Source organism: Amblyraja radiata, chromosome 2 (genome assembly GCF_010909765.2).
Source record: "Amblyraja radiata isolate CabotCenter1 chromosome 2, sAmbRad1.1.pri, whole genome shotgun sequence".
NCBI classification, from domain to species: domain Eukaryota; kingdom Metazoa; phylum Chordata; class Chondrichthyes; order Rajiformes; family Rajidae; genus Amblyraja; species Amblyraja radiata.
This window is the reverse complement of record NC_045957.1, coordinates 27,474,972-27,500,427: the sequence shown is the minus strand read 5'-3', so window position 1 is coordinate 27,500,427 and position 25,456 is coordinate 27,474,972. Positions and strand designations below refer to the sequence as shown.

General features: G+C 41.6%; 1 protein-coding gene across 3 annotated transcripts in view; it reads right to left on the bottom strand.

Moving 5' to 3' along the window:
• galnt11 (polypeptide N-acetylgalactosaminyltransferase 11) overlaps positions 1-25,456 on the bottom strand; it is a 93,336-nt gene continuing 67,880 nt past the window's right edge. For 2 of the 3 annotated variants that reach the window (XM_033043929.1, XM_033043948.1), the window contains 6 exons: positions 22,275-22,392; positions 20,270-20,422; positions 17,273-17,491; positions 4,439-4,543; positions 2,655-2,792; positions 1-1,283 (listed from right to left, as the gene is read on the bottom strand). In XM_033043929.1, coding sequence (XP_032899820.1) covers positions 1,152-1,283; positions 2,655-2,792; positions 4,439-4,543; positions 17,273-17,491; positions 20,270-20,422; positions 22,275-22,392 — 865 coding nt within the window. In that variant the 3' untranslated portion in view covers positions 1-1,151. The remainder of the gene's footprint in view (positions 1,284-2,654; positions 2,793-4,438; positions 4,544-17,272; positions 17,492-20,269; positions 20,423-22,274; positions 22,393-25,456) is intronic. The other variant, XM_033043939.1, reaches the window with a different exon arrangement.

The window sequence follows — 25,456 nt, the reverse complement described above, 5'->3', positions numbered from 1 at the left end:
AATTAGCAATTTACTTTATTAGCGTCACACGTTCTAAGATGCAGTGAAAACCCCTGTTTTGTGTGCCATCTAGTTAAATCATACTATGCATACGTACAAGTAAAATAATGGAACAAGGATTTATACTGTAGTGGATAATAATAATAAATCCTTTTCACGATGAATTGTAACTTGGCCTCTGAATGCCTGCACATACTAAAGAGATTGGAGTGGCCTTTGGTCCTGGATTGCAGGTGCTGTAGGTTGAACAGTTTCTAATTAGTCCTCTAGATTAGCTCCACTCCAGATTTGTTGAAGGTGAGGTGCCGCATTCTGGCGGCACCTCAAAAAAAAAATGTTTGCAACACACAGGTCTTGATAGGAAATTAATGTACATTCTGAGGGCAATGCTGGCTGTAATTGGCCTACTTGATCAGAAGGAAGAGGGAAAATAAGTTAGCATTGAATTGAATCTGAAATTAATGCAGCTCCTCAAACTCCCTTTTAACATTAATGATGCTGCATGCAGTCAATAAAACAATCTCCAACCATCTCATACAACAATATTCCCATCATTTTGGAAGTTATTACTAAATAAGTCAGAAACTGGATACTTTGATGCCTGTTTATCAGGCCATACATATCAAATACTTTAACCTTTCAATTGCCACCAATGGTATTGGAATTCAGTGCAAGAAGAGGGAAGATTTTCTGGAAAAGATATTGCATAATATAATTGCAATTTAAGCATGTTGCATATAACCGTACATGATAAAATCTTTATTGGATGGCTCTAATTCACATTATATATTGTAAATCTTTCATGAGAATTAAAAAAAATTAAGCTTGACATCCATTCAAATGTATGTAACTCCACCAAGCCTAGAACAATCATATCATTGAAATATATAAATAATTAAAATCTTATACAGGTTTTTTTTACAATTTCAAAGCTATTCAGCTCATGATATTCATAGAATCTGAGGCAAAAAAATAGGAAATATTTTGTGATAAAATAGTTGTTTTAAATCATGATCAGCTAGCTGAAACGGTTGAGATGAAGACTCAGTCAAGGATTTCCTGGCCTTTCGTTACAAGGTGTAATGCTCAGCTTTTTCCGCTCCCGAGTGTTTTTCAATTGAAATTCAATTTTCGAAAGACCACTTCTCCATTCAGCTCTCTATCTGCCATTGCTGCACAATAGAGCCATCGCAAATTGCCATGGCGATGTATCCTTTAATGTTGTCAGGATCTACCACTTGAAGGCACTGCCCAGCTGACACTTGGTATATGCGGTTATTTATCTGAAAAATGCAAAATGCAATAACTTAAATCTCACTGTACCAATAAATGTAACTTGAACTTGAAAAATTATTTTCCTGCATTAATTTTACTGCCACGTGTCAATTTACTTGGAGAATAATAACTTTGCCATAATATCCCTAATAGCTTATGGACATAAGTTATCGGAGCAGAATTGGGCCATTCAGCCCATCAAATCTACTCTGCCATTCAATAATAGCTGATTTATCTTCCCTCTCAACCCCATTCTCCTATCTTCTCCCCATAACCCCTGACACCCATACTAATCAAGAATATGTCAATCTTTACCTTAAAAATACCCATTGATTTGGCCTCCACAGCTGTTTGTGACCTACCTGCATGTTTCGGGAGTAACTTCAGTGTGACAGTTTGGCAGGGGAATGTGAGGAAGAACAAGTGACTAAAGTTAAAGAACTAGAGTGGGTTACAGATTCTGGGAGGCAAGAAGGGTTTATACACAATGTAATTTAAAATGTCAACTAAGGTCATGTAGCAATCAGGCGTTAGCCAGGATTAACATAGGCTTTCTGTCTCAAAGCTGTAAGTAGCTATTTTAAATATTGAATCTCCCCACCAGATCACATTGCACTAGATTCAGCTAGAAAATATTGACTTTATATTTAATAACTGCACTGGATTTCATAGAATTATATTAAATAAACGGACAGACGCTGAAAACCTACGAGGAGAAAAGGCCAACTGGATATTACAGGTAGATTTCAATGATAACCAGACAGGAGCGAATGAACTACAGGTGGAGGTGGTTCGGGAGTGACTTCAGTGTGACAGGCTGTTCAAACGGGAGAAAGTGAGGTTCAAGTGAGCAAAGTTAAAGAACCAGAGATTTGGCGATGAGAATGGGTTACGAATTCAGCGAGGCAAGAAGGGTTTATCCACAAGAAAGTCATTTATCAATTATCAGCTGAGTTCATGTAAGGTGTGGCAATGGCATGATGAGCACAGTTTGATAATGGTTAGGGCAAGGAATCATAGGTCTGAAGGGTACAAAGTGGAATAGTTAAAGTTGGAGGCGATAAGTCGTTGAAGCGGGTTTCAACATCAGATATGATGACGTTGGCCCAGTGATGGTAGTTGCGGCAATGACATGAGGCTTGTAGCTCACATACAAGGCTCTGATTTAACTGGGGCAGAAGCTGATGAGGGTCAGTGTGTAAGAGCAGAAGGTCCATGGACAAAGGCTTTGATAATTACAGGAGGAATTTGTAAACAAAAATGGGATTCAGTGTGTGAGTAATTTGCTGTTAAATTTATTTATGCATCAGGCATTGCAATCAATCAAATATGTCATAATGGGTATATGCTGAAGCACTAGAAAATAAGAAATTGCTTACCCCCAGAATCCATTGTTGTGATCCCCCAGACCCGTGACATTTCATAAGACGTGGAGAATCTGATGAGTGAGTCTCTGCCATGTCCAGGCAGAGAAGGTTGGCCAAAATTAATTCATGTTCTTCATTATAAATCCAAATCTGCAAATATCACCACCAGTGAGAATAGCAAATAATAGAAATTAAATGCAAACTAAACTAGGAATTTCTCCTCTATTATTCGTTAATACAAAGTTGAACTCAGTTTCTGAAGTTCTTCAAGGGAATTATGTACAGTGCCCTCCATAATGCTTGGGACAAAGACCCATCATTTATTTATCTGCCTCTGTACTCCACAATTTGAGATTTGTAATAGAAAAAATCACATGTGGTTAAAGTGCACATTGTCAGGTTTTAATAAAGGCCATTTTTATACATTTTGGTTACACCATGTAGAAATTACAGCTGTGTTTAGAGTGTTTATACATAGCCCCCCCCCCCCCCCCCCCATTTCAGGGCATAATAATGTTTGGGACACAGCAATGTTATGTAAATAAAAGTAGTCATGTTTCGTATTTTGTTGCATATCCTTTGCATGCAATGACTGCTTGAAGTCTGCGATTCATGGACATCACCAGTTGCTGGGTGTCTTCTCTGGTGATGCTCTGCCCACCCTGTATTGCAGCCTAATTTTAGCAATTCTACAGCAAGCCAATGATCCCAAACATCCCAAAGCAACAAAGGAGTTTTTCAAAGCTAAAAAATGGTAAATTCTTGAGTGGCCAAGTCAATCACCCGATCTGAACCCAATTTAGCAGGCCTTTTATATGCTGAAGAGAAAACTGAAGGGACCAGCCCCCAAAACAAGCATAAGCTAAAGATGGCTGCAATACAGGCCTGGCAGAGCATCACCAGAGAAGACACCCAGCAACTTGTGAATCGCAGACCTCAAGCAGTCATTGTATGCAAGGGATATGCAACAAAATACTAAACATGACTAGTTTAATTTACCTGACATTGATGTGTCCCAAACATTATGGTGCCCTGAAATGGGGGGACTATGTATAAACACTGCTGTAATTTCTACATGATGAAACCAAAATGTATAAAAATGGCCTTTATTAAAATCTGACAATGTGCACTTTAACCAGATGTGATTTTTTTCCATTACAAATCTTAAATTGTGTACAGAGGCAAATAAATAAATGATGGGTCTTTGTCCCAAACATTATGGAGGGCACTGTATAACAGAGGACAAATCATCACTCTACAGTAACTAATTGAAATACTGAGACAAAAACTAATTTCAAGTATGACTTGAATATTGAATTTAAAACTACAGATATCTTTCTTCAGAAAATATTATTTACATATTAAGTACTCTTTGTATTTACCTGTGAAGGTACTGCCCCAAATGTAACCCTTGGGGTTAGACACAAGGAACTGCAGACAACCCTTAGGGTTGTTCCATTTGTTTCTCACCAATTTAGCACCATTGAATGACTGCAGCTTTGTGCTGAAACATCTACCAGTGAGCAGGCCAGAGCTCCCGCACCCACAGGTGTGTTTCAGTGGGAATTTTTATTTCTGTGTCATCTAAATTCCTGAAACTGAGCTTAATGTGTAATATACCAGAAACTGCAAATATACGTTTTTAACTCCTCTACAAGAATGGTTATATTTATCCTCCAAAAATCAAGAATTGTCAAAACAAAATCATAAATTATGTTGAACAATTAAATAGAAAAAAACATTTCAACTTGGGTGAACAGGGTAGAGGTTATACCTGCCGGGAACAAACCACTCACTTGATTTGGATCTGATAAGTCACATTCTTTGACTACCACTATTCCTCCTTTCTGGCTCGGATGGCTCTGAGCACTGATACACTTGCCTGACAGCAGATGTCTTATCTGTGGAGATGGACACCAAGTTTAGTTACATCACATCAAAACAAGACTCATTTATATAGTGATTTGCAGCAGTTCTTTGTGGTGGTACATGAAGTTATTGCAGCCCAATCACCCACACTGCTGAGGCTCCAGTAAGAATACACATGTGCATAGGTGTGACCTACAAAACTCATTCAATTCTACAAGTGGAGCTCATTATAGCCAACAGATTGAGAACTGTTGATTGTAGACAAAAAATACTGGAGAAACTCAGCGGGTGAGGCAGCATCTATGGAGAGAAGGAATTTTAGGTAGCCCTCCCTCTCGGGTCGAGACCCTTCTTCAAACTGATGTGGGGGGGGGGGGGGAGAAAGGAAGAGGTGGAGACAGTAGGCTTTGTGGGAGAGCTGGGAAGGGGGAGAGGAAGGAGAGAAAGCAAGGGCTATCTAAAATTAGAGAAGTCAATGTTCATACCGCTGGGGTGTAAACTACCTAAGCGAAATATGAGGTGCTGTTCCTCCAATTTGCGCTGGGCCTCACTCTGGCAATGGCGGAGGCCCAGGACAGAAAGGTCAGATTGGGAATGGGAGGGGGAGTTGAAGTGCTGAGCAACTGGTAGATCAGGTTCAATACTCATGTCCAATACTCAATTCTACCCACCATAACAAACTACTCTTAATTCCTACTCTCCACTTTCTCTAATAATCTCCTGAGAGATACCCTGTCAGAAGACTATAAATGCCACTCCCATTAGAATCACAAAACTCTGCAGCATGGAAATAGGCCCTTAGGCCCATACCGACCAAGCTGGTATTCTGGGCTAGTCCCATTTGTCTGCATTGAGCCCATATCCCACTAAACCCTTCCGATCCATATATGTGTCCAACTGTATTTTGGTGGCCAATTAGGAAAAGGGGAGATGCAACGAGACCTGGGTGTCATGGTACACCAGTCATTGAAAGTAGGCATGCAGGTGCAGCAGGCAGTGAAGAAAGCGAATGGTATGCTAGCATTCATAGCAAAAGGATTTGAGTATAAGAGCAGGGAGGTTCTACTGCAGTTGTACAGGGTCTTGGTGAGACCGCACCTGGAGTATTGCGTACAGTTTTGGTCTCCTAATGTGAGGAAAGACATTCTTGCCATAGAGAAGGTTCACCAGACTGATTCCTGGGATGGCAGGACTTTCATATGAAGAAAGACTGGATAGACTCGGTTTGTACTCGCTAGAATTTAGAAGATTGAGGGGGGATCTTGTAGAAACTTACAAAATTCTTAAGGGGTTGGACAGGCTAGATGCAGGAAGTTTATACCCGATGTTGGGGAAGTCCAGGACAAGGGGTCACAGTTTAAGGATAAGAGGGAAGTCTTTTAGGACCGAGATGAGAAAATCATTTTTTACACAGAGAGTGGTGAATCTGTGGAATTCTCTGCCACAGAAGGTAGTTGAGGCCAGTTCATTGGCTATATTTAAGAGGGAGTTAGATGTGGCCCTTGTGGCTAAAGGGATCAGGGGGTATGGAGATAAGGCTGGTATAGGATACTGAGTTAGATGATCAGCCATGATCATATTGAATGGCAGTGCAGGCTCGAAGGGCCGAATGGCCTACTATTGCACCTATTTTCTATGAAAGGTGTAATTGTGTCTGCTTCTATAGCTTCTTAGAAACATAGAAAATAGGTGCAGGAGGAGGCCATTCGGCCCTTCGAGCCAGCACCGCCATTCATTGTGATCATGGCTGATCATCCTCAATCAATAACCCGTGCCTGCCTTCTCCCCATACCCCTTGATTCTACTAGCCCTAAGAGCTCTATCTAACTCTCTTAAATCCATCCAGTGATTTGGCCTTCCACAAATTCACAACTCTCTGGGTGAAAAAGTTTTTTCTCACCTCAGTCTTAAATGGCCTCCCCTTTATTCTAAGACTGCCCACTGGTTCTAGACTTGCCCAACATTGGGAACATTTTTCCTGCATCTAGCTTGTCTAGTCCTTTTATAATTTTATATGTTTCTATAAGATCCCCCTCATCCTTCTAAACTCCAGTGAATACAAGCCTAGTCTTTTCAATCTTTCCTCATATGACAGTCCCGCCATCCCAGGGATCAATCTCGTGAACCTACGCTACACTGCCTCAATCACAAGGATGTCCTTCCTCAAATTAGGAGACCAAAACTGTACACAATACTCCAGATATGGTCTTACCAGACCCCTATACAACTGCAGAAGAACCTCTTTACTCATATACTGAAATCCAACAAGAAGGCCAACATTCCATTAGCTTTCTTCACTGCCTGCTGTACCTGCACGCCAACTTTCAGTGACCGGTGTACAAGGACACCCAGGTCTCGCTGTACCTCCCCCTTGCCTAACCTAACCCCATTGAGATAATAATCTGCCCCCTTGTTTTTGCCACCAAAGTGGATAACCTCACTGTAACTATGTGACTCAACCACACGTTAAGATACAACACATTTTTATTAAAGCACTTACAGCATTAGATCTACAGTACATTTCAGCTCCGAGCTGCTACATCTACTGCCTGACGTAGGCAGGTTCTTACTATTATAAAACATGTACTAGGCGGGGCTACTACTAACAAGCACTATGATTGGCTAGCATGCAATAGCCAATCTACTCACATTTATCTATATTATACTGCATCTGCCACGCATCTGCCCACTCACTCAACCTGTCCAGGTCACCCTGCAACCTCCTAACATCCTCTTCACAGTTCACACTGCCACCCAGCTTTGTGTCATCCGCAAACTTGCTAGTGTTGCTCCTAATTCTCTCTCCCAAATCATTAATATATATGGTAAACAGTTGCGGCCCCAACACCGAGCCTTGCGGCACTCCACTCGCCACTGCCTGCCATTCTGAAAAGGACCCGTTCACTCCTACTCTTTGCTTCCTGTCTGCCAACCAATTTTCTATCCACGCCAACACCCTACCCCCAATACCATGTGCTCTCATTTTAGTCACCAGTCTCCCGTATCTTATCAAAGGCTTTCTGAAAGTTTAGATACACTTCATCCATTTTACTTGTCACATCCTCAAAAAATTCCAGAAGATTAGTCGAGCATGATTTTCCTTTCATAAATCCATGCTGACTCGGACTAATCCTTTTACTGCTATCCAAATGTCCCATTATTACCTCTTTAATAATTGACTCCAGCATCTTTCCCACCACCGAAGTCAGGCCAACTGGTCTGTAATTCCCTGTTTTCTCTCGCTCCTTTCTTGAAAAGTGGGATAACATTAGCTATCCTCCAATGCATAGGAACTAATCCTGAATCTATTGAACATTGGAAAATGATCACCAATGCATCCACTTTTTTTAGAGCCACCTCCCTGAGGACCCTGGGATGCAGACCATCAGGCCCAGGGGATTTATCATCCTTCAGTCCCATTAGCCTACCCAATACTATTTGATAGAATTGATAGAATTTATTGCCACACAACCAGGGTCGGTGGAATTTTGGGTTGTCAGCAGCGGTACAATAATAAAGAAAACACAACCACAATAAAAAATATAACACAAACATCCACCACAGCATTCATCACTGTGGTGGAAGGCACAGAACTTGGCCAGACCTCCTCCATTTTCCCCCGTGGTCGGGACCTCCACCCTCCGCAGCCGTTGCTGCGGGCGTCCAGATGGTAAGGGACAAAGTCAAAGGCAAGGTAAGTCCAGGATCGGCTCTTCCCCACCGGAGACCGCGACTTCAGGCTGGTGTAGGCCGCAGGCCGGCGGTCGAAGATTTAAGGTTCCCGCCGCGCCGCAGCCAGAAGCACCGCAGACCGCAGGGCCGGTGGTCGAAGCTCCCCTCCAGGGGTGATGGTAAGTCCATGCCGGACCCGCGGTAGAAGTCGCCTAATGAAAATTTCTTTCAGTTCCTCGACCCCCTTAGATCCTCTGTCCTCCAGTACTTCTGGGAGATTGTTTATGTCTTCCTTAGTGAAGACAGATCCAAGTACCTGTTCAACTCTTCTGCCATTTCCATGTTCCCCATAATAATTTCACCCGTGTCTGCCTTCAAGGGACCCACATTTGACTTTGCTATTCTTTTTCCCTTAACATATCTAAAGAAGCTTTTACTGTCCTTCTTTATATTCCTGACCAACTTCCCCTCGTACTTCATCTTTTCAGCCCGTATTGCCCGTTTTGTTTCCTTCTGTCGTCCTATGAAAGTTTCCCAATCCCCTGGCTTCCGGCTACTCTTTGCTGTGTTATACATCTTTTCTTTTAGTTTTATTCTATCCCTAACTTCTCTTGACAGCCACAGTTGCCTACTACTCCCCTTAGAATCTCTCTTCTTTTTTGGAATGAAAGATCCTGTGTCTTCTGAATTATACCCAGAAATTCCTGCCATTGCTGTTCCACCGTCATTCCTGCTAGGATCCCTTTCCACTCTACCTTGGCCAGCTTCTCCCTCATGCCTTCATAGTCCCCTTTGTTCAACTGATAGCTAATTCCAAATTGCCTGTGTTTGGTTACTGGCCAACTAAACAGTTCTTATCCATGTATAATATGTCTTATATGGGGAGAAAAGATGAGGTACAAACGTTAGCTAGCCAAGAATATAAAGGAGGATAGTAAAATCTTCTTTAGGTATGTGAAGAGGAAAAAATTAGTTAAGACCAAAGTTGGACCCTTGAAGACTGAAAAATGTGAATTTATTATGGGGAACAAGGAATTGACAGACGAGTTGAACAGGTACTTTGGATCCCTCTTCACTAAGGAGGACACAAACAATCTCCCTGATGTACTAGTGGCCAGAGGATCTGGGGTGACTGAGGAACTGAAGGAAATCCACATTAGGCAGGAAATGGTATTGGGTAGACTGATGGGACTGAAGGCTGATAAATCCCCAGGGCCTGATGGTCTGCATCCCAGGGTACTTAAGGAAGTGGCTCTAGAAATCGTGGATGCATTGGTGATAATTTTTCAATGTTCTATATATTCAGGATCAGTTCCTGTGGATTGGAGGGTAGCAAATGTTATCCCACTTTTTAAGAAAGGCGGGAGAGAGAAAACGGAATTATAGACCAGTTAGCCTGACATCGGTGGTGGGGAAGATGCTGGAGTCAGTTATAAAAGATGAAATAGCGGCACATTTGGATGGCAGTAACAGGATCGGTCCGAGTCAGCATGGATTTACGAAAGGGAAATTGTGCTTGACTAATCTTCTGTAATTTTTTGGGTATGTAACTAGGATAATGGACAATGGAGAGTCTGGACTTTCAGAAAGCATTTAATAAGGTCCCACATAGAAGATTAGTGGGCAAAATTAGGGCACATGGTATTGGTAGAGTGCTGACATGGATAGAAAATTGGTTGGCAGACAGGAACAAAGAGTAGAGATTAACGGGTCCCTTTCAGAATGGCCGGCAGTGACTAGTGGGGTACCGCAAGGCTCAATGCTGGGACCGCAGCTATTTACAATATACATCAATGATTTAGATGAAGGGATTCAAAGTAACATTAGCAAATTTGCAGATGACACAAAGTTGGGTGGCAGTGTGAACTGTGAGGAGGATGCTATGAGAATGTAGGGTGACTTGGACAGGTTGGGTGAGTGGACAGATGCAGTTTAATGTGCATACAAACAGGAAGGCAGATTACTATCTAAATGGTGTCAAGTTGGGAAAAGGTAAAGTACAACAGGATCTGGGGGTCCTTGTTCATCAGTCAATGAAAGTAAGCATGCAAGTATAGTAGGCAGTGAAGAAAGCGAATGGCATGTTGGCCTTTATAACAAGAGGAGTTGAGTATAGGAGCAAAGAGGTCCTTCTGCAGTTGTATGGGGCCCTAGTGAGACCACACCTGGAGTATTGTGTGCAGTTTTGGTCCCCTAATTTGAGGAAGGACATTCTTGCTATTGAGGGAGTTGGTTTACAAGGTTGATTCCCGGGATGGCGGGACTGTCATATGCTGAGAGAATGGAGCGGCTGGGCTTGTATACTGTGGAGTTTAGAAGGATGAGAGGGTATCTCATTGAAACATATAAGATTATTAAGGGTTTGCACACGCTAGAGGCAGGAAACATGTTCCCGATGTTGGGGGGGAGTCCAGAACCAGGGGCCACAGTTTAAGAATAAGGGGAAAGCCATTGAGAATGGAGACGAGGAAACACTTTTTCTCGCAGAGAGATGTGAGTCCGTAGAATTCTCTGCCTCAGGTTCTCTGGATACTTTCAAGAGAGAGCTAGATAGGGCTCTTAAAGATAGCGGTCAAGGGATATGGGGAGAAGGCAGGAACAGGATACTGATTGGGGATGATCAGCCATGATCACATTGAATGGCGGTGCTGGCTCGAAGGGCCAAATAGCCTACTCCTGCACCTATTGTCTATTTTAAATGTTGTATTTATACAATCCTCTACCATTTTTTCTGGCAGCTTGTTTCAATATATATGTCAATAAGTAATCCCCCACAGATCCATTAAATCTTTCCCCTCTCACTTTAAACCAATGCCCTCTAGATTTAGATTCCATTCCCCTGAGATAAAATCAGTGACCTTATATATGCCACTAATTAGGTATGTTGCAAATCCTGCCTGAAGCGTCGCTGAAAATCTGTCCCAGCCCGTGTGCGCGATTTTGGCGCCGTTTAGAGGGGGGCGGGTTTAAAACACGATTTTTCACTAGGCTTCAAATCGAGGTTTTTCAGCCTAGTTAATTATTAACGAAAACTCGCTGGAAGATTCCGTAGCTGGAGCTATTTTTAGTTTTAAGGGCTTTCTATACTTGTTATAGTAGTTTAAAAATTAACCTGTAAACCCCCGACCTCCGGCAACCGGCCGGATCTCATACAGGGGAAAATGGAAGGTAGGCTGTTTATTTTTACGTTAAAAAGGGCTTCTTAAGATCCCTTTATACAAAGTTTAAAGTTGCGAGTAGCTAATTTTGGGCCCATTATATCCCGCAGTATTTTTCTGGGCATTTGAGGCACAAATCTACCGCAATGTGAACGTTCTAAACCAGCGCGTTCACAGGATCCCACTAGAAAGCTGATTTAAATGGACTTTAATTTACAGCAATTAAACATTAAATTCCTTCCATTTGGCCTATAAATTAATGTAAATGAGACTTAAAAATCATGTTTTATTGTGAATTATTTGTGAATATTATTTGGACACTTAGACTATTTAAAAATGTTGATCATTTATTAAGAAATGGATAGATGTTTAGATCTAGTAATTGAAGTCTGAAATTAGCTACAATTGGGTAACTAACTAATTATATGCTTTAATTTCAGGTCATCCAAGTAAGATTATTTTATATTTGTTTCAGAATGCTTCAATCTATGATAACTGAAAATTTCATTCAGTTCTCTTAATTTTTTAGAAAGTTATGGGCTTTTGACTGTCCACGATCACAGCTTTTTTGTTATGTCCATAGAAAATCAATTGGGAACAAGATGCTAATTTCCGAGTATGAAAATGGCCATAACTTTTTAAATACTTGAGATATGAAAGTGAATTAGGTGTCAAATTAAACTTATTTTTATGCTTTATCTGATGGGATAAATTGCAGACTTGATTTTTAAAATCTCAAAATTTTGTAACATTGCTACACTAATTATATTATAAATCTCAAATAAGGTCACCCCTAAGCCTCCAAATAAAACACCCCAAACTACCCAGTACCTCCTTATAACTCAAGACATCCAGTCCCTGAATGGCAACATCCTTGCAAATTATTTCTGCATCCTTTCCAGCTTAACGATACCCTTGCTGGGCAATTTAGAGGTTAACTACTGCTCTAAGTGACACACGTAATGTGAAATAACCCTGCAAATGCTGGCACAGACCCATCCATTTCATAACCTGTTGCTTCAGAATGGTGGAAGCTAATCCAGAGTAACCTGACCTCAGAAAGCTCATTTTACTTAATCTACTGACAAGGCACAGAGGGGTATGGGCCTAATGCAGGCAAAAGGGATTAATGTTGATGGACATCACAGTCAGCCCGTTACTGTGCTGTACATTTCCGCAATTCGCATCTTGTTTCCAAATACTCAGTTATTTTAGCTGAAGGGCTGAAGGTTGGATGTCAATGCCATAAGTTTCTTTCCCATTTCAATCTAAGAGAAGCCCAGAAAACCCAATATACAGCTGAAATCTTACTTTGGAGAATTTCTTTTCACCAAACGTACAAGGTCATCTCACCTTGTCAGCTGCTTTTTGCATGTGTTCTCCAATCAGAGCTTGAGACTGTTCTGCTGAAGGTGACAAATTGATTTTAACCCAATAATTTATGGTGCCATCACTGCAACATACAGGAGAAATCACCCTGTTAATTTTGGAGATAGACACAAAATGCTGGAGTAACTCAGCGGGACAGTCAACATCTCTGGAGAGAAGGAATGGGTGACGTTTTGGGTCAAGACCTTTCTTCAGACAGTTATTTTTGGAAAATCTTGCTACAGTTATGACCATTAGTTCTATTTCCTTTAAACTCACCATGTCTTTCAGTAATGCATAGCTTAAGTAAATTCTGTTTGCAGAATTCTCCTTGCTTCCAAATCACCGGTTAATACAGTGATGTCGTTGGATATTAAATCAATTCAGGAAAAGACAGTTTAGCCTGAAGTAACTCAGCGGGTCAGGCAGCATCTATGGAGAACATGGATAGGTGACGTTTTGAATCAGGACCCTTCTTCAGACTACTTATGGCGGTGGTGGGGGGGGGGGGGGGGGGGGGGGAAGAAAGCTGGCAGCGAGGAGGGGTAGGACATAGCCAGGCAAGTAATAGGTAGATACAGGTGGATTTAGATCGGCAGATGGTTAAACAAATGCCAGAGATGAAAAGACAGAAGCTGTGAGACAAAAGGATTGGCATTGCGAGTTGTGAAGCGACAGGAAGGAATATATAGGTGGAGGGGGAGAAATACATGCAGGTCCAGGTGGGGCACAGGGTATTTTGGTTAATTACCAACATGTGGAGAATTCAGGAGTTGGTTTTAAAGAGTTTTGTTTAACGAGGCTGAGAGGTTTTTTTGATGTGCTTTAGGTCAAACTTAAGGCTGCCACAATGAAAAGGAATATTAAAAAATATTACAAGGAAGCCAACCATTTAACAATGGGTTTTATTCCCGATTGAGAAAGAGATAGTAACAAGCAACTGACTAACCCCAGAAGTGGTTAGCACTAGTAATTAACTGAATTAAAGTATTTAGATTACTTCCCCAGAGGGAGCAATTGGCCTCTCAAGAACAAGACCCAGCAGTGAAGCAATACGACCACACTCCAGGGACCAGTGAGTGCTGCTGGGGGAGCTCAGGGACGTGATTTTAAAACTCCAAAGTTTTTTAACATAGATTTTGCACTCTCTGAATTACGCACCTACATCCAAATAGCAGCTGAAACAGTTTCACTGAACTGGATCAACGTGTTCATTATAATATACCAAGTATGATCTCAACTTGCAAGAGTTATTTCAATGTGATATACAAGTTAGTGTAAAACAGATAAAACTTTTTCTCTTCCGTGCCCTTGCCTTTACAGGTGCATTGGCATAAACATGGGGCTGTTCAACAGCTGCCTTCCACATGGGAACCAGGGCACACCAGCATGACATATGGCTGAAAGATTTACAGAGGTTTGAGTACTGGACGGGAATAAGAAGAAGTGAAATGTTACTCAGGGAGCAAGTAATTTAATTAAGCAAAGGTTACTCGTTCCTCTGCAGAACACAGTGGCCATTTTATTTCTCAAGGGTTCTAAATTAATTGCAATCTCATTGCAGCAAATTAATTGCCCTTCAGTTAAACTGATTCTCAAGGACTAAATTTTGATGAACTGATTATCATAGCCATGAGGTTTTCACATTTCAGAGAATAGAGCAATATTTTAACAGTGAAGAATTTCAATAATATCTTTCTTTAAGAAGACACCATTTGCTCACACCAAATTGTGGGCTATGATTCCAAATCGTTCTATACTATTTTAAACATGTTTATATGGTGTATTGACAATTGGCACTGCGCGTAATGGGCAAGGTGGATCTTGGAGTTCTGAACCGGTTGGTATTAAGAAGTGATTCTCAGGAATACCGTGGAGAAAATTGGCAGGAAAATATAGCGGAGTGGGTGTAAAACAGCTGTTATTGCCATCTTTTTAGCAATAAAAACTAACATTAGAGAAAATTATCCTTAATTTTTGATATTTTTTACAAGCTATGCAATCTTCTGAACTCCAAAAGGACTATAAGAATCAAACCAAGCTAGTAATCTAGGTTGCTAGACTCTGGTTTCTACCAGGCAGTTACAGTCCATTAGTAATGACACTAGTCACACAATCATAGTTGTACAGCACATCAATAAACCCTCCTAAATAGTCCAGGCCAACCACTGCTAGTTCCAATTGCCTGCATTTACCCCCTACCCCTCCAACAGTTTTCTATGTCCTTTTAAAAATGTAACTGTACATATCTCTACCACTTCCTCTGGCAGCTTGTTTTACAGAGCCACCGCACTCCTTATGAAAAAACTGTCCTTCAGGTTCCTTTTAAATCATTCCCCTCTCACTTAAATTTATGCTTATGACTCACTGGGGGGGGGGGGGGGGGGGGGGGTAGGGGAATGTAAGGAAGAGAATGTAACTATGCGCCTGATCTATGTCCCTCATAATTGTATATACCTCTATAAATACACCTCTTTGCTCCTTCATTCCAGTGAAAAAAGCCCCAGTATCAAATCTCTTCAATGTTACAAAAGCTCAAGTGGACAACATCTTCTGCCCTGCCCTCGTTAGTCCTCTTGCTCACCTGCTCAAAAAAAATGATATAAATCTCAAAAGCTGTGATTTTTCACGCACAATGCTATGCTGTCCATTCTTGTCTTTCCAAATGTAGATAGATCCCGTCTCTTTTACAATTCCCTCCAGTAATTTTCCTACCTAAAGCTCACAATACTGTAGTTCCCTGGCTTGTCTTTGCCGCCTTTCTTAAATAAAGGCACAACATTCGTCACCCTTCAGTTTTTTCTCATCCCTACCAGGGCCCCGACAATTTCTTCCCTGACTTCACACAATGTCCCAAGTTACACTTGAACAAGCCCGAGATTTATCTATCGTTGGTCCTACTCTAGTATTAAGTAGGTGAGTGATGTCACATGTACAGGAGCAAATGGCTTTCTCATTTTTCCATGAATCCAGCAGTCAGGCCAAGTTTCCCCTTCCACTCTAGTCCAGGACATCAATGTTTTTAGTCACATTATTGTACATCAGCTTGGCCTGCAATGGAGCCCACGTACCCATTAGCATTTAGGTAGCACAGTCTTAAAACTTGCCTACCTCTACACGATTATTTATCAACCCGTAACAGAGCACATCAGCCACGATACACAGAAGAGCTCTTCATCTAACCACTCCTTGGTTTGAGAGATGTTCACTCTAACCAACTCCAAATCCAGAATTGCCATTCACGTTATACAACACTGCAGGATCACAAACAACTGCTCTATATCCACAAATAATTCATAATTTTTTATTATTTTATTGCCTCATAACACAGGTTTAACAATAATTATCACCAATGTCTTCTACAGGGTGCTCAGAGTCTCCAGCAAAGGCAGTGTAAGGCTGAGGTTCATTATACAACATTATACAACTTCTGAGACACTGAAGGTGGTAAATCATAAAAGCTCAGGCTTGAGAGCTCCCAGCTGTGTACAATTGTGTTAAGTGAGCGGAGAGTCACTGGTAGAGGTAGTCCATTCGTTGAGAATTATTTTGCATTCTGATTCTGTAAGTTAGTAATATGTTCTACTCCCATTCTATTCTAGTGGCGAACACTCTTACATGAAGGAGAGGAAAGAAAAATAAATTAATGTATAGTTTGATAGCTTTCATCTCGGGCTGGAGATAGTGACAATGCTACTTCCAGTCAGGATGGAAATGACTGAATATTTTCTTCATCAATTGGGCACGGTGACTGCACTATGAATGATTGAAACTGATCTTATGCACATAATTTATTTTTGACTACCTTCCATCCATTGCAAATTTTGCAAGAGACATTATTCTACATTTAATGGGAGAAGCTGCTGTCGTTTCTGTCACAAATTTTGTTCCACAAACTCTATATTTTGAGTGAACTGACTGCGTAGCTGAGCATTAATTGAATGTGTTCTCCCTGCTCTCACCTCAATTCACCGGCTTACAGATTAGTTAACACTCAGTTCACCTTTTACATTTCAACCTGGTCTTGCATTCTCGGAAAATGTTGGTGCAAGTTGCAAATAGCAATAAAGTCACAAGTTTCATATTAAATTATTGGTGATGGAAATCTCAGGATAATTCCATCAATTACAGTACCGGATTAACGTAAGGATATTACACTGCAACAAAATGGCAAAAAGACTTAAACAGTTCAATAGAAGTAGTAATTAGATCCCCTTAGACATTCTCAATTCACTGATTTTCCAGAGCCTTTCTGGATTATCCATTTGCAAGGGGAGGCGAGACACCAGCCCGCAAAATCGGGTATGGGAACAGATCTGCCAGCTCCAGCGAGGCCAGAGTTCCAGAAACCCGGCCGCAGGGAACAAATTTGACCCGCCAATTGGCACTGAGGTTCTGATGAGATCAAGATCAGCCGCTTCACCCGGCCGAGGCTCCACATTTGGGGGGGGGGGAATCTACCAATTGCCAGAAAATCAATCGTGCACTTGTACTAATACTATGCTTTTACTGCAGCTTTCTGAAAGGCCATTGATAATTTGGCAACCGAAGATTAAGCCTTACCCTTCCATGCTGGAGAACCTTTGGCCGTTTCACAGCTCTATTTAGCGACTGCTGTGCTCTGGCTTTTTCATTTGGTCCAAGAACTTTCATCTCTGGGTAGACATTGTCCAGATACCACTTGAACGATTTACACTTCAGCCTTCTTCTCAGTTCGACACGTTCACTGATGTTACCGTAATCTCTGACTCTAAGCTCAGGCCTGAGAGCAAAGTATTGTTCCTGAAATGATTTTTTTTTTTTAAGTTTACGTCGTTAAAATTGAAGATGATTAATTTTTATTAAAGCCTCAAGAAAATGAAGAAACCCTGATAATTGATAAAAGGTGAATTAACATCTTGACAATTATATTATGTGGGTAATTAAATTTACATGAATTAACCAAGACATTCAATTACATCAATCTGAAAGAAGAACCATAAAATAATACGACTAGTATAATAGCATTGTGATAAACTGCAGCAGGATACAAACAGGCTGGTGAAATAGACAAAAACACAGATGATATTTTAATGAGGAAAATGGGAAGCGTTACATTTTGGTCGGGAGAAGGATTAGAGGCAATATAGAACACTTCTGAAAGGTGCAGCAGCAAAGGGACCTGGAGATATAGGTGCACGTCATTGAAAGTAACTATCAATAGAGGTTTACAGTTTAAAAACGTATTCAATTCATCATCACATTATAGCATGTGAAGTTATTCAAGGTCCAGAGGAGATTTATGAGTTATTTCTGCGGTGAAGGATTATGGTTATGCAGCAAATTGGAGGGTTGGGGATGTTTTCTTTGGAGAAAGCTAAGGGGAGATCTCATAGTTTATGATGAGAGGTCTGGGCTGTGGACAGTGAGAGGCTGACATGTGGTGGGGACAAGCACCAGATACAAAGTGAAAGGCAAAATAATTAAGAATGACATGAAGATTTCTATTTTCACAGCTTGGTGAAATCTGGAATGTACTTTTTGGAGATGCGATGGAGGCTGCTTCCATTGTGGCCTTCAAGAGGAAATATGGTTTTAAAAAAAAATGGTTCCCCCTTTCTATAACATCTGTGGGTGCAGGCCCAATTGCGTCCCTCTCGCTCAAGATATGGAGTCAATTTAGGAAAAACTTTGGTTTACAAGGCCCTTCCATCTTGACCCCACTGCTTAAAAATCACATCTTTAATCCTTCAAGTACAGACTCCGCATTCAAAACCTGGCATAGTAATGGCATCAGTAGTATCAAAAACCTATACAAGGATGGTATTTTTTCGTCTTTTGCAGAGCTTTCGTACAACTATAGCCTCCCAAACTCCCACCTTTTTCGTTTTTTCCAGATTAGGAATTTTGTGAAGAAGATATTCCCCTATTTCCCAAATCGTCCCCCTGAAACCCTGACCGATTCCATCCTAGCTCTAGATCCCAACCGGAAGAAATGCATCTCTTTTTTGTACAACTTGTTAGGGTCGGGTATATTGAAACCTCGTACCTCATTAAAAGCTGCGTGGGAGGGCGAGCTGAATATGAAACTAACAGACCAGCAATGGGACTCTGCCTTGGATTTGATCCATTCTTCCTCCATATGTGCCCGTCATGGCCTAATCCAATGCAAAGTCCTTCACAAAGTCCACTACACAAACGCAAGATTATCTAGAATATACCCCGCTGTTAAAGACACCTGCAACAGATGCAATCAATCCCCTGCCAACCATAGTCATATGTTTTGGTCTTGCCCTAAGCTAGCAACCTTTTGGAGGAGTGCTTTCGACGTGCTAAGCAGAGCCTATGGCCAGACTATTCCTCCAAACCCACTGTCAGCTATTTTTGGTATTCCCCCCAACACCGACCTCTCTGTTGCGTTGAAGCGGGTCCTGGCTTTTACAACCCTGTTAGCCCGGAGACTGATTTTGCTTAACTGGAGACTTACCTGTCCCCCGACACACGCCCGCTGGATCAAGGAGGTGCTTTACAATTTAAAGCTTGAAAAACTTAGGTTCTCTCTCAAAGGCTCTACCAAGACATTCCTAGATACATGGAACCCTTTCCTGGAACTTGCTAACTCTCTTAACTTGTTTCCGGACTCGGAAGAGGACTAAGTGTCCTCTATCACAGCTCTGTCTTATTGCAGTTGCTATCCCCTCAACCCCTCCCTCCCCACAATTTATTTATTTATTTGTTTGTTTATTTATATATTTATTTATTTTCTTTTTTTTTTTCTTCTTTTTTTTTTTAATTTAAATTTTTATTTTTTTTATTGTATTTGTGTGGATGTGTACGTATGTGAGTGTTGTTTGTTCCCGGGTGGCGAGGGTGGGTAAGGGTAAGGGTAAGGGTTTTGAGGGTCGTTTACATACTGTTGTACAATTATGTCCTGATTATCACTGTCTGTTATCATTGTATGTATGCAAATTGCTGTTAAATTCAAAATTCAAATAAAAAGATTTAAACTAAAAAAAAATGGTGAGGAAAGATTTGCAAAGTTTACAGCAAAGGGATCGGGATGTGGATCTAATGAGTGACTCTAGTCGTGAGCTTGAGTGGACACAATGAGCCAATGAGGTCTTCTTGAGCTAAAAATGACCACTAATAGTAATAACTGTACCAAAAACTCTTAGTATAGAGATCCACCATCGATTTTCCAGCACACTTGCTTCTAAAGCCTTTCTACATTAACCATTTTGCCGGAGCAACAGAGGTCATGGCCTCCGAGAGGAGCCGGGCTGATTTACCAGAGCCCTGGCCACAGGAGGCAAATTCGACCGGCCGATAGGTGCAGAAGTATGTCCCAATGAGATCAAGATCGGCAGCCTCACCAGGCCTAGGCAACACATTTTCAGTATGACTTCCGGGGGGGGGGGGGGGGATTCAAATGTGCTCACGTGATTGTATCCGGATTAAAGGATGGGTCAGACCATTAGATGCCGGAAAAACGGTGGTGGATCTGTACATGAGAATCAAAAGCAATTCACCCTCTACCTCCAGCCTTGTTAATTTGCCCATATGGTCAGTGACATAACGTACCTTGAACTCATCCATCCAGACGTGTGCTAGGCGAAGAGAATTGTGAGCCATGGTATCCTGCCCTCTGGGTGAACCATACGGCCGACGCTTACGGAAAATGTGCCCAACCCTGGAGCATGGAATGATTTTTAGCTGACCCCCGCACATCCAAATCTGAACCAAAAGAGAACATGGACATTTTACCTAATTGTACTCAAGACAAGAATAGTGAATAACAGTTTAATAAAAAACAAGATTTCTGGGAGAATTCCTCTTTAAAAGGCTGACACAGCGCATTCATCACCCGGGCTTCATGGGATATCATGGAGAAATCCTTGAATTTATCTATGTTGGTACCCTTTTTGTGGACCGGGGATCAGTGGCCATTATCTAGGACACCTGTTCTTCTGCATAGGAGATTTGAAGCTCACAGAGAATAGACAAGGCTTCGTTTTATGCACTTATCTGAACAGGCCTGTGACATTCACCTGTCAAGGCACAGAAGGGATGCTGATGCTACACTCTGCCAATACAATGACACCATCTGTATTTATGTTCTGTCTTCAACAGAGCAAATCGTCATTTCACAGGAAAGACAACTAATAAACTCTGACAGCCATGTAAGATATTTAAGTCAGAAGATCCAAAGCTTGGACAAATAGGTAGGTCCTAAAGGGGGACAGAGGAATGTGAATTTCAGACAAGCCTAGGCAGGTTAAGGGATTGCCGCCACTGATGATGCAAAGGTCCAACTGAAGGAACATAGATTTACAAATGGGCTGTAGGAATGGAGAAGTTTATAGAGATAAGGTGGGATAAAATCTTGTAGGGATTTGAAATTGAGGTGAGAAATTTTAAAAATCAACTGTAGCTTAATCTTAGGCAAACACAGGTTAGAAATACAGGGGTGATGCGTTGATATGGGAAAATAAAGGCAGAGATTTGGACAAAATCACATTTATAACAGAAAGAGTGAGGCAGATCTGGAGTTAATTTTAAAGTATGAAAAGTTTGGATGAGGGCTTCAGCAGAGATGACCTGAGTCCAAGCAGAATTGAAAATAAATTGAAGAAGAATCAAAGATAGTCCAAGGATCTCCAATGAGGTAAATATTAATTCAGGACTGCTGTCCAGTTGTTGATAGAATGGGGGAGTTAAAGTGTTTAGCAAAACACTGCTAAACACTTTACTTAACACTTTATCTCCTATTCCCACCCTGACCTTTCTGTCCTGGGCCTCCACCATTGTCAGAGTGAGGCCCAGTGCAAATTGGAGGAACAGCACCTTATATTTTGCTACAGTATTCACCAGCTGTTAAGAAAAAGTTGGAATTATATCCGTTCAGTTGCTATTTAAAACCGTTAAATGATGAGGCGGGATAAACAGAAACAGACTATTTCCGATGATTACAGTTTAGAATTTCCCAGGCTGGAAATATCAAATACTAGCGGGCATAGCTTTAAGGTGAGAAGGGTAAAGTTTGAGGGGGGTGGGCAGGGCAGGTTTTCTTACATAGAGGGTAGTGAGTGCCTGGAACTCGTTGCAAAGGGTGGTGGTCGAGGCAGCTATGATAGTGGCATTTTAGAGAATTTTGGATGCACGGAATGGAAGGATTTGGATAAGGGTTGGCCTTGGAACCATGTTCGGCACATACATTGGACCGAAGGACCTGTTCCTGTGCTGTACTGTTCTATGTTCTAATGCAAAAGCTTTGTACAAAAGGCGTTTAGGAGAGAGACCAGGAGAAATGTAATTAACAGTGTGGAACACATTGCCTAGTAGTGATTGACACACACCATCACAATATTTAAGTAGATGTTTGAAGAAAAGGTGAGTGTACAGGAACAACATTGGCATGTGGTATTGGCACAAACTGTTCTGTGGAGGACAAACATTATCAGCGACAGAACAAGTTACTTCCATGCTAGAATTCCCATGTAGTTTTAAGCTCTATTTACTTTCTTTAAATAAGCCTTATTAAGAACTGTATTAAAAAAGTGAAATTTCACATGTCAAAATACATTACCCTAAATGAAATTTCCAGATTTTCTCCTCCCCAAATATCCATGCCACTGTCGTACTGTCCAAGTTCATTAAAGTAATCCCTGTTCATTGCAAATAGTCCTCCTGCCATTGTAGGTGACCTGAATAGGAAGAATTTATAAAGAAAGTTGTATATCTAATCATATCATTAATGTCATTATAATCCATCAGTGCAGATCTGAGCTAAATTACTTCTGAGTTTCTAACACTGCATTTCCTATTTACATTTTCACTATATTAAAACAAAACAAAAGGACTAAACTCAAACATGTTTGCCTCCTGCCCTTTTCTTACAAATTGCCAAACATGCAGCGCCAGTATTTCCAAGATAGCTTCAACATGCTTGTTCTAAGATTTTTTTAAAATGTTTTTGAAGTGGGATCCCGTTGGAGGTGGTGAAAATGTTGGAGGATTATATGCTGTGTGCGACGTCTGATGGGGTGGAAGGTGAGGACAAGGGGTCTCTGTCCTTGTTATGAATGGGGGGAGTGGGAGCAAGAGCGGAGCAGATCAGGAAGGACTGCAGGTCAACATATACAAGCTAGGTGAAATGACAGTCAGGTGTCAGATGTAAATATATGCAAATAAATACATAAAACATACAATTCAAGATACAAAATAAAATGATTTTAGAATAGTTTGCCCAGAGTAGGGGAAGCAAGAACCAGAGAACTTGTGTTTAAGGTGAGGGGGGTTTCTAGGTTAATTGGCTTGGTATAAATGTAAAATTGTCCCTAGTGTATATAGGATAGTGTCAATGTGCGGGGATCGCTGGATGGCATGTACTCGGTGGGCTGAGTATCTCTAAACTAAAGGAAGATGAATGCAGCTTTTTCTCTGAAATATAAAAAAGGAGTGGGTGTGTCGAACTGATGAGCCCACTAGCCATTCTCTGCAGATGAAGATCACAAAAAGAGAATCAGAATTCTTTACTTTATCGCAGAGCATACTGAATTTAAAATATGGACAAGAAAATGAAAGGTCTGAATGTCTGGCAATCGCAGAGAGTATGAGTAACACAATGGTTCTCTGGATTAGAACTAACAAGTTATAGTTAAAGCTCGATATTATTTATTTGATTTACTTGAAATTATAACTATTTTGAACTAGAATGGAAAACATTAAAGGACGACCAGTAAAAAAAATCATGATATTGTTTGGAGATCACAAAGAGTGAAATTGTGCATCAATTTCTTCATGAATTGTGCATAAAATCTCACACATTTAACGATCAAAAGAATGCAGTAGCAGTTAACAAATCCTCCCCCAAGAACTTTGTTATAATGTTGAATATTTTGTTATAAATGGCTCGATGATTGATATGGGGAAAAAAACTAAATTGAAAAGAAAGTAAACCTCAAAAATCACATGACTTGGGTAAAGGGGCGGAGTTTGTGTAATGGCCCTGTCCCACTGTACGAGTTCATTCAAGTGCTCTCCCGAGTTAAATAAAAATCAAACTCGTGGTAAGCACGTAGAATGAACGTAACGGGTACGTCGGAGGTCGGGGACGTCTCTTAACGGCTCGTAACGCTAAAGGCAGGTACTCGGGAAGACTTGCATAGTCTTCAGGTGCTGCAGGTAAGCTCGGGAAGACCCGTGAAGATTTTTCAACATGTTGAAAAAATGTCTACGAGAGCCCCAAGTACTTACGAGCGGCCATTGCCGTAAATCTCCCAGTTTGAATCAGGGCAAACTTGGGGAGAACTCTTGAATGACCTCATACAGTGGGATAGGCTCCTCCTCCTCCTGTTCCAAAGGAGGAGGAGCCATCTTGGTGAACGGCTGCTAGCAGCAGCCGTCCGTCTTAAATTCGTTTTTTTTTTAGGTTTTAGTGAGTCCTGTTTTTTTGTTTGTAGGGGATATGGTCTTTTAATGTGGGGGGGTAGGTGTTACTTTATTTATAGGTCCCTACCTGGTCGGTGTGACAGCCTTTTTTCCGGGCTGCCCGTCGACCCGTCGTCGTGGCCTACCAGCGGGCTTGGAGCGCCGTTTCTTGGCGGGAACCACCCAGCACCTCGGCCTGCGTGGCGGCACTGCATTGGAGCGCTGGAGCGGAGCGGAGCGGAGCGGGCGATGCCTTGCCTGGGTCGCCGCGCTGGAGCTCTGGCGAGCTGGACCGCCGTGAGCAACATCTCCGGGCTGCGGGTTTGCGGAGCGGAGAGGCGGCGTGCGTAGAGGCGGCAAGGCGGCAGTGAGGAGAGCGGTCGCCGACTTTTTCATCGGGAGCCTAGGAGCGCCAAACCGGCGCGGCCTTGTCGGCTTCGGCAGCCGCGGGCTCCAACCAAGAAGCGGCCGTTCCAAGTGGCCCAGCCGCCGAAAGGACTCTCCCGACGCCGGGGCAAGACCACCCGGTGAGAACGGCCAGGGACATCGGGCCTCCGTAGAGGCAATTGCGGTGGCCCCAATAGGCCTGACTTTGGGGTGAACAAGGGGTGGGGACTGGACATTGTGCCTTCCTCCACAGTGCTATCCACTGTGGGGGGATGATTTTTTTTTTTTTGTCTAACTGTAGTCTTGTAGGTCTGTGTCCAAGATGGCTGCCGTGAAGGGAGAGTGGACGCTGGCACGAATTGGTTGCCGCTGCTCTCTCTTCACACTGTGTTTTTGATTTTCTGTTTTTGGATTGAATTCTGTTTTTAATTTGTGTCATTGTGATGTCTTTAATTACTTGTTTTACTCCGATTATATGTTTTTATTCCCATTACTATGTAAGGTGTCCTTGAGATTTTGTATGAAAGGCGCCCATTAAATATAAAATTTATTATTATTATTATAGGGCTTTAAGGGTATATCTGGGCTGAAGATCCTTTAGAGTTGTCTGTGGAAAGTAGGGAAACTACAAGGAGAACCAGGAGTGTTAATGCTAATTGAACGCATATTGTAGATTTGGAATTAAGAATACTGGTGTTGCAAAGGTTAAGTCTCATCTGTAAAACTGGCTTTTCTGGAACCGCACATAACAGTAATGAATATATAAATTAGAATTGTGAAAGGAGAAAAACATAGAAATAAAAAAATTGTGATCTCTGAACTTCTGATTGCTGGTCATAAGTGAAACTGGCTTACATCATCATGGAGTACAACTCCCTTCATGAAAGCAGATTTGAAAGTTGCTGACTACATGAAGTAAAATTGTTTACTTCCGATTGCAAAATTTAAAGA